A 20,014-nucleotide genomic window follows, 5' to 3' on the forward strand; every position below is an offset into this window, starting at 1 on the left:
AATTTTTCACTTCTGAGTCTACCAGTTTTCTCTTCTTTCCTCTCTTCAATATTTCACTCTTCCTTCTCACCTTGGCAGGAATGACTTCCTGAAAGAGGTAAAGATCCTTTCTCGCCTGAAGGATCCGAACATCATCCGTCTGCTGGGAGTGTGTGTGAGCAGTGACCCCCTGTGTATGGTCACTGAGTACATGGAATGTGGGGACTTGAACCAATATCTGTCCCACAGAGTGCTTCTGGACAAGACAGGACCTTCACACAATACTCCGACCATCAGGTAAACCAGAAATGTGCTCACACATAAACGCAGATATAAATAAACTAACAGTCAGAGCTTTGTGTGATTTACCAGCCCCTCTATCCGTCAACTTTTCACCGCAGTTACCCAGCCCTCATCTCCATGGCCAGCCAGATCGCATCAGGAATGAAGTTCCTCTCCTCTCTCAACTTTGTACATCGGGATCTGGCCACACGTAACTGTCTGGTTGGGGGTGAGAGGGGTGAGAGCGGAGAGGATCGGGGTGGTGAGCGTCACATTAAGATTGCTGACTTTGGCATGAGCAGGAACTTGTATGCTGGAGATTACTACAGGATCCAGGGCAGAGCTGTGCTACCAATACGCTGGATGGCCTGGGAGTGTATCCTCATGGTGAGGCAGGAGGAGTGTGTGTGTCTGTGTGTGTGTGTTTGTGCATCTGATGGTGTGTGATGGTTCCAACAGTGTATGTTATACTATTAGTCAGAATAAGTTATATCATTGATTAGGGTTTTTTAGCACTAAAGTAACTTGTACAATGTGTGTATTACCAAAACTCAGTTACCTCAAAATTCATGTTAACATTTTCATGATTACAAATACTAACTACTTTAGAGGAAATATGATGCATAAGCACCAGCTCGCCTGAGTTTTCTCCCCCATTTTTCCATTGTATATATTATATTATGGAAAGATTTTTTGTGTGTACGTGCCACAACAGGAACTTGTTTATTGTAAACAAAGTCAGTCAGGGTCTTTGTGTAGCAGGAAATACAACTTAAGAACTCACAGAGACACAAATTCCAGAGGGAATTTGTTCCCTTTAAAAAAAACTTTTGTTATGTTGCGTAATTCTCGTGCTGTACTACACATGTAAAAAGCCAAAAGTGTGCATCAGTTTTTAGTGTCCCCTGTTGTCATCTGTGCTGTGTGTAGTGTTTCTTTGTTGTGTTGTGTTGTCAAACTCTGAGCTCTGAGGGCCACTATAATTTACTTAAGTAATGTACTCTTATGAATTCTCATAAACTTGTCATTGGTGGCAAACAACTTGCCATCGTATAGCAATAATGATGCTGACAGTCATTCTGATACTGATAGAAACTCTGATCGAAGTGTTTATCTGCGTGGTTTGTGTGTTCTCAGGGTAAGTTCACCACAGCCAGCGATGTGTGGGCATTCGGGGTCACTCTGTGGGAGATGCTTAGCGTTTGTCAGGAGCAGCCGTACTCCACCCTCACAGATGAACAAGTCATTGACAACGCTGGGGAGTTCTTCAGAGACCAGGGCAGACAGGTAAAACACACCGAAACACACACACACACACACTTGCACACAAATACACACTGATCTGTCTCAGTTAATCATTCAGATAATCCTCGTTCAGATGATAAAAATGCCATAATTCTTCTTGTCTTTTTGTACCGACTAGGCCTGTTCTTTAATTTGCTTGCCTGGGCTTTTGTTAGGTTTCATAATGTAATAGATGCTACTGGATGCAAAGCACAAACTCGTCATTGATTGTGTGAGTCCAGCACTCAGAATCCAGGAGTATAGTTTGTTGTCATATTGATTAAAATCAGGAGACAAACTGTGTTAGACCGACAAGAAGTGAGTTTTGTGATAATCAAATATGATAAATTAATGGTTCATCTGGGATTTGTCATGTTTATATGTCAGATTCAAAACTTTGAGGGCTTTATCTCGACCGAATAAGGACCTCTAATCAAATTCTGCCTCCTCCATACACCTTTCTCCCTCTGTCTCTCCCTCTCTTCCTCTCTCGCTCTCTCTCTCTCTCTCTCTCGCAGGTGTATCTCAGCAGGCCGGCTGTGTGTCCTCAGGGCCTCTACGAGCTCATGTTGAGTTGCTGGAACAGAGACTGCAAGCTCCGCCCATCGTTCGCCTACATCCACTCCTTTCTTACCGAGGATGCCATGAACATGGTGTAGAGAGAGAGAGAATCAGCAAAGCACAACGAGGAGAAAGGCAACAGGGCTGAAGAGGAGAAACGTATTGTACGTTTATGCTTCCTTGCTACAGCAGGAAGGAGTGATGGAGGTGCTGCACAGCAGAGGCGGATGAGAGGGGAGAGGGTTACGCTTTTATACTTGTACTCTTTTTGGGTGGATGGGGCTGAGACACCGCTGGTTCGGTTTATTTCCACATCAGACCCCGACTCTCAGAACTAATCTGAGCTTTAGGTAAGGTAACAGATGAAGCTTCATTTCACAGCAGTTGGTGGTGGGTGCAGTCTGCATAGGAACTTTCTCCCTTCTCAGCTACTTAATATACAAGGAGGGTTTGTATGACTGGTGATTAAGTGCTGTAGAGTTAATGACACAGGAAGCTGCAGAGGCTAAAGGACAGAAAATACTCACAAACTATGACCATAGCAAGCTAGGAAATGAACAGTTCTTAAGTTTTATTACTTTCATTTCTTCCACCTCTCAGATGCTACATGCAGGGTAACAGGTGAGGGTGCACACACACACACACACACGCTGCACACTGACATCTCAACAGAATGAAAGTGCACACATGGGGATTATCTCAGTATTTGTAGTATGTATAGCCTACTGTGAATCATTTTAACCAGTTTAAGTCAGTAGGATTACTCCAAGCTTCAGCCCCTTTCACCATTCAGAGACACGAAAAAGACAATCCACTGACTTTAAGACATGAGTGATGAGGAGATCTCATCGTTTTTCTTGACCTTTAATTAATCCTCCATCTCAGCCCCAAACAATCTGTGCCCCACATCCACAGCTGTAACTCAGACTTGTTGTGGACTAGTGTGAAATGATGTGGACAAGTCAACAGCAGCCCCTTTTCTGGAATGTGATTATGCCAAGTTTGTTCTCACTGAGCCCCTCATTGTAGTCAAGAAGTCCAAGCAGTCCTTTGAAGCCCTTGTATGAGCCACAAAGAGGGAAACTGCATCCCTGGTGCCAAACGGGCTTGTCAAATCTGAGGAAAAGGGGCACAGAAGAGGAGGAGAGTCTGCTGCTGCCCTCGACGAAACCGGAAAGGCTTTTCCAAGCAGAGAGACAATGCTGCCAGACGGGGGCAGTGGACAGGACGTGTTCAAATGCGTCTGCGCAGGGTTTTTTTTGTATCTGGCTGTGATCCAGACACAAAGGATAAATGTAAAATTCCACAACCAGCTGCACTTTAACTCCTACATGCATATACCCGGCCACGATGAAACCTCTCTTTAAGGGGCCTGATATGATTCCTGTCAGTGTGGATTCAAATGCATCTTGAATTGCAGTGATTTCACATATTTGCCAAGGGAGATCAAAATTCGGGACGATGTGTCTGCCTTTTTTTTTTTTTTTTTTTTTTTAAATCCTCTCCCACAAAGTATTGCCAAACCATTCGATGTAAAATATTATTTAAAAATGGAATGGCACCATCAGTTCATCTCATTTGACAACCTTTTGTTCTGAAACTATCAGTGCATTTGAGGCGTGTTTACTCATCGAACGATCAGTCTTCGCTCATCCAAACATATTAACTGTATTTTAAGAACTCGCAGTTACGGCGATGCTCTAACAGAGAGTCGTGTTTTTAGTGTGAATGTCAACACCAACCTCCGTGTTATCCCATGTTAGTACATTAAGTTGACTGTGGTAGAACCTACCCCTTACTGATTGTATAGCACTGTAAATCAGTCCTGGGATGATCAAGATTATCAAGTAATACATGTTTACTGTGCCATTTTTTGATACACTGTAGTTCAGCTAAACCCATATTATATATATATGAGTTATATGAGATATATATATATCTCATATATATATATGTATACTGTATGTACTTAGAAACTCCTCAGTGTCTAATTTCGTCCTTTTGTGTCCACGAAGTTGAGCATTATAGTATGTACATATTTTTAAGGACAGAATTGTAATTGCCTTTACTAATATATGGAAAACTCTGTCACATTTGGGGTCTTCTGTATCTCTGTAGAACGCTTGCTATCTTGACGCCATTGTAATTCATTGTTGTCTATTTTTGTAGATGTTTTAATAAAGTTAACCTTTTCAAATAAATCAAGATGTGGTCTAGGGCTACGACTAATGCTGACTTTAATTATTGATTCATCTACCAACTGTTTTTGGGGTTTTTTTTAGATTAATTGATTGTTTGGTCCATAAAACTGTAGTAGAAGTGAAAGTGAAGCTGATTTATCCAACTAGCAGTCCGATACCCAAACAAATAAAACAGCAAATATTCACAATTGAGAAGGGACCTTCAAATGTTGTGTGCATTTCTTGAAAACTTTTGCTACTCCATGTGATCTTAAATGAAACTTCGGTTCAGGAATTTGATGTGAAGAAACGGAGCAAACAGCAGCAGGTTTGGGCGACTGCACCACATTTTATTGTCTACAGAACATTTCCCTACAGATAAATCTTGAATATCTAACAGTAACTAGTATACAACTTACAAACTATGTAAAAATGGCTTAATGTCAATTTAAATGATAGACATGCACCAGCACATTCTTAAGGGAAGTAGAAGATTAGTCACGAGAACATGCAACAGAAGTAGAAACTGATTTGGCTTGGTCTATGGCCGTCGATACTAGCAGCCAATGGCTTATGATCAATTGCATATGAAGAAATATTACCTGACAGAAATTTAACAGGCTCAACTAGAGGAAGTCGACTTGACCTCACTGTTGAGTTTTGACCAGGCACTTGGCGATAACAAAATGCATAACGGTTGGTAGTGGTATCTTAGTGAAAAATATGGAAAAAAAAGAAAGAAGTAAATCAACTTGTGAAATTAATCAACCCCTGATCAGAGGCACTAAACTATCATTCAAAACTGTTCATAACTGAAATCTATAACACGCAGCATCACATTGTCGTGGAAAATTAGTACAACAAATTTAAAGACCACAAAAGTCCTACTATCTTCCGTATGTCAGTTACAACTCCAGGCAGCAAGTAAGCAGGCGAGTTTGTTTGGTAGTTAGTGAATCTTCTTCTTTACACTCATCATATAATGGCCAAGACTCCACAAGGCAAGACACAGCAGCAAAGTCAACATTGTTTGCTTTTCCACAACAACACACTTTCATTGCTTTCAAGTGGAAACCTCTTTAGCTTGTACCACTTCCTTCCCCCTTACTCTGAAACGCAAAGCGAATCCTTGCACTTTACACGACTTTTCGCACTTGCACGACCGATTTTGGATCCAGTAACATCATTTCGACATAGAAGCTTGTGGAGCAAACAAGTGACAACCCATCTTTGTGTCTACAATGAACGAGTGCACCAAAAAGCAAAAGAAACATGAATGTAGGTTGTGTGAGGTAAACAGTACAGAACTGCAATGACAACAACGATGCGTTCACACACACAAAGCTATGCGGTGATGCTATGATAAAAAGGCTCTGCAATATTTAAAGAAATGAAAGGCACAAGTTAAATAATGCATTACAGTTCAATGACCTGGTCCCTATGCAGGGAAAATTAGGCTGGCTGACTGCAAGATAAAAAAAATAATAATAAAAACTTCCATACTGAAGTACCCTACGGAGTTCAAGACATCCTACGTGGACAACTACTGGGTAAATTAAGCTGAGGCTTTCGTCTCCTCCTTGCAAAAGTGTAGATTTCATGGTCAATAACTGTAACCATCACAGTTGCCTTCCACCCACTGCAGAAAGCACAACAGTCCAACCCAGAGATGTGAAAAGAAACCACATAAAGGAGGAAGAAAAAAAACCTGATTCTGTTTAGATGCAAGAGACACACAAGTGAAACAAATGCATGCACACAATCAGACTACGGTGTTTGCAGAGTCGATACAGTCGATACAGTGGTTATAGGCACAAGGAGGAGAAGTGAAGCTCATAGTCTGGATACTGGTGACACCTCTCCTGAGTACTTCTACTGTAACTCTTCTTAATGCACAAGAGTAGTGCTCCCAGCAGCCTGCGAAGTCATTGAGAGAAACATGATATAATTATGACCTGCACCAGTCGTTTAGTCTCATACAGTATCGGTTTCTTGCACGCAAATTCCAGACTACCTGGGAGATGTTGATTCCAGTGAGTTTCTCCACAGTGTTAGGCAGCCTGGTCATGATATCTAGCACCTCTCCAGCAAGTTTGGCTGCTCCCACCTCTGAACCGCCACTGGATACCATAGTGACCTTGTTGGCTGCGGACAGAGGCTTGCTGATCTCCTCTGCCATCTGCGGGACAGGAAAGAACAGAGGAATTAATTGCAGTTAAGGTCAAATTTTTAAAAAGACTCAAAGCAGAGATTTTGCATTCAAGGATTTTGTTATCAGTGCAGCATAGGATGTATGTATGTAAGAGGGTACAGGAGAGAGAAAGACTTAATTTTGACTTTTCTGGAAGAAAAAAAACATAAAGGAACTTGCAAACATTGGGATTTATAAGGAAACATGAACTTTTCCTTAAGTGAAAAGGTTGTATGTGATATTGAGAGCCACACAACTTCAGGCGACAAGAAAGAGGAACCTGATTTCGCAATCTTTCAAGACCTTGATGTTCAAGAAAATTCTTCTTATTCAGTGAATTGCGGTTGTGCGTGGACATAATAAAAGACAGGGAAGTAATATTTAAAATCATAAAATCAGCAAAATAATTAGGAATTGTTACCAAAAAAGAATGAAAAGAAATAGATTAATTTATGTAATTCTAAGTTGCAGTGAACTAAAATTAGGATGACAGATCCTTCATGCTGCTGACAAGTGGAAACTAGTGAGTTGTAAAGCAACATGGTCACCCACAGTTTGTAAGGTTTAATAATCACAGTTTATCTGATGTATTAATGAGAGTCAGACTGACCAGTGGCAGTTTCTCCAACAGCATGTCCACCATGGCTCCATCTTTGTACTGCTTGAAGGCATCAGCTTTCTTGTTCATCTGCTCTGCCTCAGCGCGACCCTTAGCTTCCATGGCAAATGCCTCTGCCTCACCCTTCATCTACACACACACACATAAAAATACGGAGTGAAGAAGTAGTCTCGAACAATTGAAGTGTGCGAGACTACAAGGCCTAACAGTCATAATGTTTGGTAAATATGAAATGCTTAACAGAAAGCGGCGGAAAAGTGGAAATGAAATATGGATTGTGGTCTAGACCTGCTCCATTTGAAAAGAGTCATGAGATAACTTTTGCTGTGATTTGGCACTTTATAAACAAAACTAACATTGTTTGATTTAGAAAGAGTACTCCAAAAATGAAAAAAGAAAACCTGCAGCAGGACTCACTCTGATAGACTCGGCCTCGGCCTCAGCCTCCATGATGAGCTGCAGGCTGCCAGGAAGAAGAGAGATTATGAGTTGTTTAAATGCCTAAAGTGGTTCTGTATTTTACTTTGTCCTTCTTGGTGCTGCTCAGGTGCATATAAGTAAATTTGTATGTGTGTTATAGATGATCAACATTCATTTAAAACCATACAACAGTTAACATCAGCCAAGTTTTACCGCTGTGCCTCAGCCAGCCTCTCCAGTCTGTATTTCTCTGCTTCTGCAGGCTTCTTAATTTTGGCCTCCAGCTCCTTCTCCTTGCGGATGATCTCCTGCTCCTGCAGTGTAATCTGCTGTGTCCGCTCCACCACTTGAACCTGCATCTTCTCCTCCTCAATGCGCTGTTTGGTCTTGGCCACCTGATGACAGCAGAGGAAAAGGGGGAAAAACTAAACAAACACTGAAAAGTAATCAGATGCTTTCAACAATCTGGACTGATCCTTCAAAAAAAAAAAAAAAAAAAGGAGTCATAGTATAGAATAGAAGATTAGATCATGACCAGATGACTGTACCTGAAGCTGATAGGCCATTTCTGACTCAGCCTTCTTGGTATTGACCTCAACATCATAGGCCGCCTTTTTCAGCTCGTAGTCTCTCTGGGCTTTTGCCATCTCGATCTCATTCTTGTACTGTGCCGAAACCTTCTCCTGCATTGCGTGGGCCTCCTGTATACACAATGTAGCAGTCCAGAAACAGAGAAAGTGTTGGTATTTCTTTTTTACCGACAAATTATTCTCTTTTTAAGAATACCCCTGAGGCAGAACAGGGATTAAGGACCAACAAAAGAGATTATTTTACCCTAATGACGGCATCTCGTTTGTACTGAGCCTCTCCAATCCTGGCATCCTTCTGTACTTGGGCGGTTCTGGCTTTACCCAGGGAGTGAAGGTAGTCCTGAAAGAGAGAGAGACAGACAGAGAGTCTTAGAGAGGAGGAAACAGTAACAGTCAAGTACGAGACAACACAGTTGGAGCATTAAAAGGGAAGATGGGGCATTAGGCGAACAAAAGCAAGAGATGGTCTGGTTACCACTGAAGCACTTAGACCTAATTATTGTACAGAGCGGTTGGGGTTCTGTTGCGTCAGAGGCAATGAGTCAATATTATTAAGTGCATTACCGTATATCACGCAAGACTAAAAGCTCACAGTGACACAACAAATTCCTGCTGCTCCAGTAATGTGGGTACGGTGATCTGATTTTTGTCACAAACACGCATTGGTAGAAAGTACCTGATCATCGTGAACATCTTTGAGCGTGTAGCTGACAACACCAATTCCCATGTTGACCAGATCAGAGGAGGCCACCTTGAAGACCTGCTCAGAGAACTTCTTACGGTCCTGGTAGATCTCCTGTACACAAACAGAGATATATTCATCAGAGGTATTACAAACTGTATGTGGGCGTCCAAGTAGTTAGTGATGGACAATCTTTCAGCAGAAAATGTCAAGCTAATCCATTTAACAATGCCAGTGCACCAACCTCCACAGTCAGATGGGCAATGATGGCTCTCTGGTGTCCCTCCAGTGTCTCTAATGCAATCTGGGCAATCTCAGGCTCAGACTTGCCCATAAACATTTGGCAGGCGGTGGCCAGCATCTCCTTGTTCTGGCCCTGGATCTTGACCTGAAAAAAGACAGGAAAAGAAAATGCAAAAGAAGTGAGTTGGAAGTTGGACTCATGGAGGGACATGAAATCAAAGGTTGTCAACAGTAAAAATCTGGCATTACTTGAGTATGAGGTTACAATGTTTAAGAAGACAGTAGCACAAAAATGTAAGGGTGCGACAGTCAGTTATCATGTTTTTACTTGTCTAAAACACACAACTTCCTTAACAAACAACCGCTGACTCAGCAAACCCTTTCCCAGTGGGCGTCCTTGTGACCTTTTCCATCCAGCCTGGGGCCATTTTCAAGTGCTATTTTCTTATTTTTGATTTATCAACAGAAAATAGCCTTCAAACTGAACTGAATATGCAAGCTGTGGTTTTATATATAGCAGAGATTAGTGTTCTGCTAGTTTGTATATTAAAAATAATCAAGAAAGGTTACTTATTCCGATCCCCTCATAATATAAAACCTTCATTAATATGTCCACAAAGAGCTCCAGGCCTGTCTGTGCAACAGCCTGTTTCTGTTGATTCAAAAGTTACTTTAAAATAGCTGACGCCCTTCCCTGCCTTTTGGTGTCTATCCATAACAACTTAATCTATTAAAAGAACTTTAATTTTTGTGCAAATTTGCACTGCTTATTGACACCATTTAATCCACTGATGTTACCGCTGGCATTTCAATCATCCCATTCTCAAAGCATACCTGCGCAATGCCAGTGACAGAGATAGGGACACCATGACGAGTGTAGACTTTGTCACTCTTCACGTTTAGAGTTAGTGTGTTCAGCGTGATTCTGAAAAGAAAGGAGGAGGAAGAAGAAGGAAGAGTGAAATGGTTGTAATAATAACAAAGAGTAAGAGTAAGAACGAACAGCCACAGACAAACACAAGGAATTATATCAATAATGAGCCACAATCAACCATGCTGCTAAAAACAAACACCCAGCAATGGATAACACATGTCTCATCTATCAACATTTCAACATCTCCCATGTTTGTTGACCAATAAACAACAACAGGCAGCCATGCTGTACTTCAAACAAAAAAGAGAAATAGAAATGTAAAATGGGCGTCACCTCTGAATCTGCTGAATACACGGGAAGACAAACACTCTTCCACCAGCAATCATTAGAGGAGGAGAACGGCCAAAGCCTGGGTGGAAACAGAGGAGGGGTGAATACATAACAGAAACCTCACACTATCATCCAGTAACATGCAGCTAGTTCCTCTACAGTCGAGGACAGAGTTCAGCGTGTAACCCTGTATTACAACAATATGAGTAATGCATTCAATTTATGGAAAATTCCTACTTTACTTCAAACTGACACTAAGTGCTGCCATCTGTCCTCTTATCACAAGACATGTGATGATTAAATCACACACATGACCAGGTTTATTGATCCACAAATCACATAGTACATTGATCTCATGAAAGTTTGTAACAATATCACAGCATTAGAACAAGGAATAATCTGGTTTTCCAACATCCTGTTTTACTGTGAGAAAATAATCATGCATTTATGCATGATTATTCTCTTGAAGAGTTTCTGAGCAAATATCTTACCAGACACCACCATGGCTTCATTGGGTCCACATGTGTAAAACATCTTGACTTCTGATTTGGGGGAGAAAAAATGAATGAAAGTCCATGGACGTTACTACAGTATCGTGTTTTCTTATGCATTTGGGTTGTAAATAAGCTGGTAAATTTGGAAAAAAAACAAACATCTTGCATATATGAAGCTAGAAAACAAGACACCAAAGTATATGTTTATTTCTAAATTGTAAACAATATGTGCCTTCGCCCCACATGGCCATTAGCGTTAACGACATCAAAAAGATCAACACAAAGCCCAATCGACCGCACAAAACATAACTCAGAAATATATTTCATGAAAAACATTATTCTTCGGTTCGAGCAAACCATAAAATAATTCTGACATTACCTTTAATTCATTTGTTTATTTTTATGCATAATGATCTGAAGAGTTTATTACTGGATAAATAGTTTGGGGATAAAGAAACTCAAGAGCATAGCAGTGACTAACTAACACTTGTCCATGTCAATCATTTAAAATCAAACCTTTAATGAAGTTTCCATTTTTTTCACTGTGAACCTAAACGCTCCTCCCCCCACTTAACGATCACTAACAGGGCGGTCTGCTCGCTACGAACCCAAGTTGATTCGTACAAAATGCATCATCAATAATGTGTCGTCAAGAGAAACCAGCAACTCGAATCCGAACTTCTCGATCCTCTAGGAATAAAAAACAAAATAACGGTCCGTAAAGAATGCTAGCTTTCATACTTAGATTAGCTAACGGGGTGATACAAACGTAGCAAAAGACCATAACGTCACGCCAGTGGAAAACACTGCAGCGTCTATACGACAGCGACGAACTACTACTAAACGATTTAACAATATTCCGTTTAACTTACCGATATCCGGTTAACAGAAAAGAAACCCCTTTAAAAATAAATCAAGGTCAGTCTGTCCTGTCGCAACGATCTAGCAATAGCCCGTTTCCCGTCAACAGGAATGACAAAAATGTCTGTTTGCAGAGGGAAGTCCGCTCTGACCACGCCCATATTCATTACAATAATAACACATGTCGCCCTCTGGCGGTTGATGGTAATAACTGCACCTCCATTGTTGCAGCTCTATCTATCTATCCATCCAGAGGTGTGTAACTGGTGTAAATGAGAAGGACAAAAGTAAAGCACACAACAATGTCAACAAAAACGGAACCTATACACTTTGTAAGGGGAGAACTTAAGGAAGCACTGTTGAACTGGAATGGTAACGACCTATGAAGTGGTCACTGAGTGTATACGATAACTGTTAAATAAATATTTTGGTCTGTAGCATTTTATACCAGTGGTTTCCAGTGACCTCTTCGCATTGCCTGAGGCGTTGGTTGCCGGCTGTTTCAGCAAAGTCTGCAGTCCTGTCTGAATCTGTAATCTTACATAATCATTTCTGCCCATTTGTGTATTGAATGTCTGATTTAAAACAGATGATACAGAATGTTGCAGACAGGGAGGGCACCACACGAAACACAAGACTGCTGATTATAAGGTTTTGTTGTGGTTGCCCATACGTTTCATTAACTGAGTCTGACATGACAATTTAACCTTCACCATCAGAGCTCAGACTTGCCTCTGACTACAGCACAAAAAATGACCGCGTCATATTAACTATCAGTTCACCGCAGTATGTATTTAGTTACATTAATAATCAACATAAAATATCTTCACTGTAAATGAAATGTATTAAAAAGCAACACAGACTTAATCATGTTTTTAATAATCATATTAGACTTGTTTAATGGCCACTAAAATTCAGTTGCTTGAAAGTTAGTAAATTGAGTTGAAGTAATTTGAGCAAAATATAATATCAGGACTATTAAATAAAATCCTTCAGCAGCAGTTTAGTTCAAACCCTGTAAATGACTGTTAAAACTCTAATCTGATTATTTTTTAGACATGGATGGCTTTGGTTTTGTCCCGATTTTCCTCACTTGTCCGATGGGAGCTGTGTGCACGGGCCTGACTCATTTCTCTCTGACGAAACATCAAACACTGACTCCTGTGCTCTCGCTGTGTTCCTTTCGATAAATCTTTGGTTTATTTTCACCACCGTGTGATCATAAGTTTCCTGATCAGCAAGATGTATCTAACTGGTGTATCTGTAATAATCAAACTCTAGCAATAATGCTTCTGGAAAATCTGGAATAGTAAAGGATAACATATATGCAGCTAACAAACTATAACATAAATGACAAACTACATTATGAGGCTGCGTCAGCTCAAATTTTCTGGGAATGTCACAAACAAACAGATAAATCACAAACCTCCAAAATGGAAAGCTACAGAACTAGCTGTTACTGTTTTCTCAGTGCTGTTTCCAAGGCTAACGATTAACCACAGCTTTTAGTGCAGAATAAACAAGGAGTCCTTGAAGCTCCCAGTAAAAAGAAAAGACACAGATAAAATGAAATGCGGACATCTACATTTCCATGACAACTGGCCCATCCTTATCTGCAGATAAAAATTTGATTTCATTTCGCTTGATTTCTCTAAAATTTGTCTTGCATCAAAAGGCCTATACTGGTCCAAAACACACTATTTATACAAACACTGACCATATATCACATCTATGCAGTTTTCTCTTGCTCCCATATTCAGTGCTTAGACTACATAAAGGTAAATAAAAAAATAACATAATCTGGAGGAAATGCATGAGAACTCCAATTAGTCATCAATATCATATAATATGATAAAGAACTGCAGAACACAACAACTCGTGTAAAGCCAGATATTTCCTAATATTGCCAAAGCACCCAGGGAAGAGGAGCTTGAACTGACTGACCCCACCTTGTCTCAAACATGAAACTGAAATTCCTGCCATCTGTCTACTCTGCAGGGAGTGTTACAGCAACGAGAATGACTTAAAATTGCTGATTATCTTTAATATTCTAATATCTGAAATTAAAATAAAACAAACAAAAAACAGCTGTGTTATATCTTACTGGGTATTACTGGACGCCAGCTGGTAAAATTCTGGTCAGTCTCGATGTCTAATATCCCCTCCCTGGTCTGCAGCAGCGCCCCTCCCCAGCCCTCAGTCTGGATCAGTCGTCTCAGCCAATCCGCGTAACGCAGCAGCTGGGTCCTGGTCTGGCCACGCCCCCTCCCCCTGCCCCTGCCTCGTTCTGGAAACGCTCCAATATTATAAATGCTTTGTCCGACACTTTAAAACTAGTCTGCGGTCGACTCATCGGTACTGTGAAGCATTTCTGCCCGTCGTTGTAAAACTTTCGCATCCACTATGAGGGAAATCGTCCACATCCAGGCCGGCCAGTGCGGTAACCAGATCGGTGCTAAGGTAAGAAAATGTAATTAATTGAGAATTCACTGATTTCATTTAACAAAATTAACCTACAATTTTCTCTCAATGTTGAAAACACCCAAGACTCATTATGCAGCGCATACTCATTAGTATTAGTATTGTTAAATCTTTACGTAGCTGATTATGTATGAAGACAAAGGACTCCTTTTGTCTCATTGTGAATGAATGAAAAGTATTTCTCTTATACATGTAATACATTTGCGCTAGAAAACTCATAATATATCGGAAAATGTCACGCAGACCCCGTAAAAACGCACTGTTAAGGTTTATTTTTTTTGCACTTTTCTGTCTGAATCGTGTGCACTGCGGTAACTGGTGGGTGGGTGTGGAGCAGCGGACCCTGCGTGCTGTCATCGATATAACGGTATAACGGGGCTCTTGTGTCTCGACGGGTTTTGTTCACACAACGCCGGGCGTGTCTGCGTCTCAACAGCGAAGATTCAACCGACCTCAAGATATTCTCTGGGGAAAAAAGAAAGAAAGAACAATCAACAGTCTATTCTTCACTTGTCAGAGCCCGTCAGTTTCGGTCAGGGTATTCCGCACTCCTCTGGTTTCTTTGTCTTGCACAGGCAAAAATGGCTGGTATTTCAGACAATGAGTTGGGAGCAGGGATGAGAGGCCTAGATATTTTTTTTTTAACCCCGAATGACATATGGTTCAATAAGCCATATCGATCAGATTTTATTTCTGCGGGCTGCTGATGCAGACTGCTGTTTCAGCTGGTGAGAAAGCAGGGGAGCTGTGGAAAGGGTGTGGCATGGATAATTGGTTAAGAAACAACTGCTCCTTTTTAAAAAAAGACTTATAATATGTATTTTTCTGAGTAACATCCTCCCACGCCTATAGCAATGAAATACACACAATAATTTTGTCAATTTCTAAATATTTTTTCATGGATTTGACACTGCAGTCTACTTATTAGGGCCCTGCAGTATGCCTCACAAGCACATCGCCCATCCAGTCTTGAAGTAACAATTGCATGCCTTTCTGGCCCATTATTAACCCTGTCTTATTGCCTCCTTTTGTTTTACAACCAATCATTTGTCGCAGACAGCATATGTTTAAGCGAGACCTCTCAGAAACGCACAGGAATCTCGCCCTGGTATTCAGATACAGTTTGAAGACCACATTACACAATGGCCTATATATCGTAGGCTACCTCATTATCAAAGCAATCCTCTGCTGCCAGAGATTTTAATGTCCAGTAAAGCAGGGACTCTCTTTGTAATCAATGTCTTTCCTCTGCTAACCAAATTAGGGGTAGGGTGGGGGAGGAATGGAGGAAACAGCTGATGCACAGTGGGTGAAGTCACTGGGCTGTCAATTGATTTAATTTGCATTTCCTACCATTGTCTTAGAATAATGGCTATAGGAAATAAACACAAAATAAAACCATTACATATACTTTAACGAACTGACTATTTTTTTAATTTTAAATACCAAATGCAGTAATTTATATGTATAGGTTTGTGCAATTGGAGGTTATGTATGAGGTTATGTCTTTTTGAAGCATTTTTGTCTTTGTATTTTCCCAATATGGTGCTAAAATAACTACTGCTGGCCTGGCAGTGAGGATCTCCATTTGATTCCATTCTCTCAGGACTCATTGACTCAGATGTCTGGTGGATATGATTGACAGAATTGCTGAAGGGCTGCATTGTGGTGAATTAGGTCAGGGTGTGGCATTGCTCTTCTGCGTATTGTACTCATTCTTTCAGTGTGATTATTTTCAGTTTTTACCGATAGCCATCTATCGGGTCACTGTCAAATGTCTGCCAGTTTCTCGGTCTTTTGGTCATACAATTTCAACCCTTTGTTCTTTTCTTTGTTCTGTTTGGATCTCCCTCATATTAAGGTCACTTGGTCATTTTTGTTTTACATGGTCTTATTTAAATGTCATGATACTCGAAGCACAGCCCACTTCCAATCTCTTAAGTACTGAGCTGCAACACAGCTCGCTTATCCAGATTACTCCAAATCCTCCTATTGCTGTTGATAGCAGAAAATCACAAGCTGTATGTGCAAAAAAAAAAAAAAAAAAAAAAAAAGCCTCAGCTGGAATATATCACAAGTACACGTGCATGCAAATGTCCGCCTGCGAATGCAACAGTCTCACCCGCTTATGGGATTTAATGCATATTCACTCTTGAGTGTGGTCTTCAAGGAGAGGACAGGACATGAATACAGATATGAAGACAATCAGTGTCTTCAGCGTAGTGTGACAGCCTGCAAATGGAGTTTATTCTTAGTTTTTGCCCCTGGAGTGATCTGTAGCCCCTTTGTACTCCCTCCTTTGCATTTCACATCTAAAAGAACTGCATTCTGCTAAGTCATCAGTTGATGACTATGGAAATATTAACAGCTGCATTGTGTTAAGATATGGCTTGCTTGAAGTGGAAAAATCCTGTAATTTTCATCAGAATCCAAAAATGCAAACCCACTGCTGTTTTCCTCATTTAAAGTCCCCAGTCCCATAAACCGCAGTGCTAATGGATAGATGCGTATTTTCTTTGCAAGTAGCTGTCATGTGATACCTTACATTTTGTTTCTGCAGTTCTGGGAAGTGATCAGCGATGAGCATGGCATCGATCCCACAGGGACTTACCATGGAGACAGTGACCTGCAGCTGGACAGGATCAGTGTCTACTATAATGAGGCCACAGGTCAGCTGCCTTTTAACAACAGTTTTGTACATAAAATAAGGGTATATTATGTGAACATATGTTCGGCTTTGCAGTTTCTTAGTTTAGACATGGTTCTCATGTCTCCTGTCATGCATGGATTTTCTCCTGCATAACATCCACGTCTGTGGTTTCCTGCATTATTGAGTTGGTATGTTTTCTCTCTCCCCATCTTCTCTTGTTCTCTTTCTTGCGGAGGAGGTAAATATGTACCTCGGGCCATTCTGGTGGACTTGGAACCTGGTACAATGGACTCTGTGAGGTCTGGACCCTTTGGGCAGATCTTCAGACCTGACAATTTTGTCTTTGGTGGGTGGAATAAAGCCATATTCTCACGTTACTGAATGAGTAAGACCTTTTATAAACAGAATGGCTCACCTGTATGTCATTTCTTCCCCTTCAGGTCAGAGCGGTGCTGGAAACAATTGGGCCAAGGGTCACTACACAGAGGGAGCTGAGTTGGTGGACTCAGTCCTGGATGTGGTCCGCAAAGAGTCAGAGAGCTGTGACTGCCTGCAGGGCTTCCAGCTCACCCACTCACTTGGTGGTGGAACTGGATCTGGTATGGGAACCTTGCTCATCAGCAAGATCCGTGAGGAGTACCCCGATCGTATTATGAACACCTTCAGTGTGGTGCCTTCCCCCAAGGTAACATACCCTTGTGACACAGCATGAGAATTTTGAGTTTTAATTTTAGTTTATCTTGCCTTAGGTTTTCTCATCTAAGATCATGAGACTGAAGAAAGATTATGTGTGTTTTCCGTCCTCAGGTTTCAGACACAGTGGTTGAGCCTTACAATGCTACCCTGTCAGTCCACCAGCTTGTAGAGAACACAGATGAAACCTACTGCATTGACAACGAGGCCCTGTACGACATCTGCTTCCGCACTCTGAAACTGACCACACCCACCTACGGAGACCTTAACCACCTGGTGTCCGCCACCATGAGTGGGGTCACCACCTGCCTGCGCTTCCCCGGCCAGCTCAATGCCGATCTCCGCAAACTGGCCGTCAACATGGTGCCTTTCCCCCGTTTGCACTTCTTCATGCCTGGCTTTGCTCCCCTGACCAGCAGAGGCAGCCAGCAGTACAGAGCCCTCACAGTCCCCGAGCTCACCCAACAGGTGTTCGATGCCAAAAATATGATGGCCGCATGTGATCCACGTCATGGTCGCTACCTGACCGTCGCTGCTGTGTTCCGTGGCCGCATGTCCATGAAGGAAGTTGATGAGCAGATGCTCAACGTCCAGAACAAGAACAGCAGCTACTTTGTCGAATGGATCCCCAACAATGTCAAGACCGCAGTCTGTGACATTCCACCCCGTGGCCTCAAGATGGCTGTCACTTTCATTGGCAACAGCACAGCCATCCAGGAGCTGTTCAAGCGCATCTCTGAGCAGTTCACGGCCATGTTCCGTCGCAAGGCCTTCTTGCATTGGTACACAGGTGAAGGTATGGATGAGATGGAATTCACTGAAGCAGAGAGCAACATGAATGATCTGGTGTCTGAGTATCAGCAGTACCAGGATGCCACTGCTGAAGAAGAGGGTGAATTCGAGGAGGAGGCTGAAGACGAGGCTTGAAGAAAAAGATGTGAAGGTCAAGACATCAACTCCAAAACGCAAATAATCAAAAAGGAACAACCACATAAGTAACCAAGGAACAAACATACAGTAGTTATCGTTGATAGAATCAAACTTTAGCATACATTAGATATTTCTTGTGATTCACTGCTAATAAAGTTGTCAATGAAAATGTGTTTGCCTTTCATTAATGTTTGTATATTAATGAGCGTTATTTGTCTGATAAAACACCAACTGCTGCTCAGCCATTAAATTCCAATCACATTTCAGAAAATAAAATATAAAGATATCAAAGGGGTATTTGTACCCTGATTGCATCAGAAGTTTCTATGGTAGAGGTTGCTGGTGAATTCATGGGCCCTTTCCTGGAGCTGTAAAAAAAAAAAAAAAAAAGCTGACATTCATCGCATTAAGCTATAAAACAGTTACATACACTTGCATACAGGAATTCTCAGAGCAGACATGCAGCAGGTCCGATATGTTGCCAGATATTATATTGAGTGTTATAGGTGTAATATCTAGAGGTTTTCCCACTCTGCAAGCAGTATGATGGTTAAGGGCACATGACCAATTTGCAACATAAGTCAGACCAATGTTTTTTTTTCTCTTGTCAAACACATTCCCACATCTATGAGTCAATCCTAAGAACATATGTTCATAGCAGCTGGTCCATGTTCCTCCCACACCGGCCCCAGAGCTGCTGTGTGGTAACTTGCAAACGCAAAATAGTGAGACAATATGCTGGTTCCAAAACACCAACTTTGTAAAACGTCAGGTCAAAATGAAATACAAACATTAACCTGACTGAAAATGCCAACATTGTTGCCCTTAGCAGAAACAAGATTCCAAACTGAAGCCACTCAGTGACAGAGTAGCCAGTAAAATAGGTTTTTGAGCATATATTCATAAATGTGCTCAGAAATATTACGCTGGTGAATCCAGTAGTATGTGGACAGACACAAAGGGGCAAACACGACAAAATGTGGTCCACTGCAGGAGATCAGCCCAAACCAGAAAAAACAGAAATCCTGTAATTTCCCCTCTGTGGGACAAATAAATGTTTTCTTAAATAAAAACAAATATCTTTTGACACATTTCTCTTCAAGGCCTCAATGTTTAGGTAATAAAACAACACCCTCCTCAAGGCCCTTATGTCAGGTTATGTTGTGCCTTACAAACTTCCACATACAAACGTTCACAGAAATAGAAAAGCAAGTAATATTTGAATTGTGCGGAGGAACAAAAGTATGTTTTTAGACCACTTCATGAAATAGCAAACTAAAAAAGGGCCTTCGTAACGAAAATTTCAAGTACTGTTATGCCACTCATGATGTGACACTGTTTACAAATTCTTTATTGTTATTTTTTTATCAAACTATCTGTTAGCATTTCCCAAAGGAATTAAAAACTGTGTACGTTAAGAGAATTTACCCAGTTTCGATAATTACTGACTGTATATAGTGTAAAAAGACCAAACCCAGCAATAGAAACGTCACTGTAGCCTCCTCTAGCCCTGGGTATAGCCCCTTTAAGATATGGGTGTAGAGCGCGAAAGTCAATGCATGAGCAATGACGCTGCGGGAAATTTTGATCCAATCAGAGGCTTTAAAAGTAATTCTGAAGTTTAAATGTCCAATGGGAACAGACCTAAGCTTGACGATAGAAATATTGGC

General features: G+C 41.2%; 3 protein-coding genes across 10 annotated transcripts in view; 2 read left to right on the forward strand and 1 right to left on the reverse strand.

Moving 5' to 3' along the window:
• Window positions 1–4,335, forward strand: part of ddr1 (discoidin domain receptor tyrosine kinase 1) — a 38,187-nt gene extending 33,852 nt beyond the window's left edge. For all 4 annotated transcript variants that reach the window (XM_046399152.1, XM_046399150.1, XM_046399149.1 and 1 more), the window contains 4 exons: window positions 79–276; window positions 381–648; window positions 1,399–1,548; window positions 2,064–4,335. In XM_046399152.1, the coding sequence (XP_046255108.1) occupies window positions 79–276; window positions 381–648; window positions 1,399–1,548; window positions 2,064–2,204 (757 nt within the window). In that variant the 3' untranslated portion in view covers window positions 2,205–4,335. The remainder of the gene's footprint in view (window positions 1–78; window positions 277–380; window positions 649–1,398; window positions 1,549–2,063) is intronic.
• A 280-nt stretch (window positions 4,336–4,615) lies between these two features.
• flot1b (flotillin 1b) lies at window positions 4,616–13,718 on the reverse strand. Of its 4 annotated transcripts, none has more exons than XM_046399242.1 (13): window positions 13,695–13,718; window positions 10,727–10,777; window positions 10,239–10,314; window positions 9,866–9,956; window positions 9,033–9,176; window positions 8,783–8,902; window positions 8,351–8,446; window positions 8,065–8,217; window positions 7,730–7,911; window positions 7,514–7,559; window positions 7,088–7,225; window positions 6,301–6,465; window positions 4,616–6,203 (listed from the first exon to the last, which is right to left on the reverse strand). In XM_046399242.1, the coding sequence occupies exons 2-13, from the start codon at window positions 10,767–10,769 to the stop codon at window positions 6,174–6,176; spliced, it is 1,284 nt and encodes a 427-aa protein (XP_046255198.1). In that variant the 5' UTR covers window positions 10,770–10,777; window positions 13,695–13,718; the 3' UTR covers window positions 4,616–6,173. The 4 variants fall into 4 exon arrangements, with proteins under 4 accessions (XP_046255198.1, XP_046255195.1, XP_046255196.1 ...); XM_046399239.1 differs by lacking the exon at window positions 13,695–13,718 and adding an exon at window positions 11,602–11,755; XM_046399240.1 differs by lacking the exon at window positions 13,695–13,718 and adding an exon at window positions 11,246–11,559.
• Window positions 13,719–13,854: 136 nt separating this feature from the next.
• tubb5 (tubulin, beta 5) lies at window positions 13,855–18,513 on the forward strand. 2 transcript variants are annotated; one of them, XM_046399226.1, is made up of 5 exons: window positions 13,855–14,050; window positions 16,632–16,740; window positions 16,960–17,067; window positions 17,162–17,406; window positions 17,529–18,513. In XM_046399226.1, the coding sequence occupies exons 1-5, from the start codon at window positions 13,994–13,996 to the stop codon at window positions 18,339–18,341; spliced, it is 1,332 nt and encodes a 443-aa protein (XP_046255182.1). In that variant the 5' UTR covers window positions 13,855–13,993; the 3' UTR covers window positions 18,342–18,513. The 2 variants fall into 2 exon arrangements, with proteins under 2 accessions (XP_046255182.1, XP_046255181.1); XM_046399225.1 differs by having other exon boundaries at window positions 13,859–14,050; window positions 16,957–17,067.
• Window positions 18,514–20,014: the final 1,501 nt, after the last annotated feature.

The sequence above is a fragment of the Scatophagus argus genome, chromosome 9 (genome assembly GCF_020382885.2).
Source record: "Scatophagus argus isolate fScaArg1 chromosome 9, fScaArg1.pri, whole genome shotgun sequence".
Classification (NCBI taxonomy): Eukaryota; Metazoa; Chordata; class Actinopteri; family Scatophagidae; genus Scatophagus; species Scatophagus argus.

Excerpts from the sequence above, each read along its gene's own strand:
- flot1b (XM_046399242.1), bottom strand. The coding sequence starts at position 10,769 with ATGTTTTACACATGTGGACCCAATGAAGCCATGGTGGTGTCTG. Across the intron at positions 7,912-8,064 it reads AAATGGCCTATCAGCTTCAG|GTGGCCAAGACCAAACAGCG; the intron begins GTACAGTCATCT and ends TGCTGTCATCAG. Across the intron at positions 6,466-7,087 it reads TGTTGGAGAAACTGCCACTG|ATGGCAGAGGAGATCAGCAA; the intron begins GTCAGTCTGACT and ends CCTGTCCCGCAG.
- tubb5 (XM_046399225.1), top strand. The coding sequence starts at position 13,994 with ATGAGGGAAATCGTCCACATCCAGGCCGGCCAGTGCGGTAACCAGATC. Across the intron at positions 16,741-16,956 it reads CTACTATAATGAGGCCACAG|GAGGTAAATATGTACCTCGG; the intron begins GTCAGCTGCCTT and ends TTTCTTGCGGAG. Across the intron at positions 17,407-17,528 it reads GTGTGGTGCCTTCCCCCAAG|GTTTCAGACACAGTGGTTGA; the intron begins GTAACATACCCT and ends TTCCGTCCTCAG.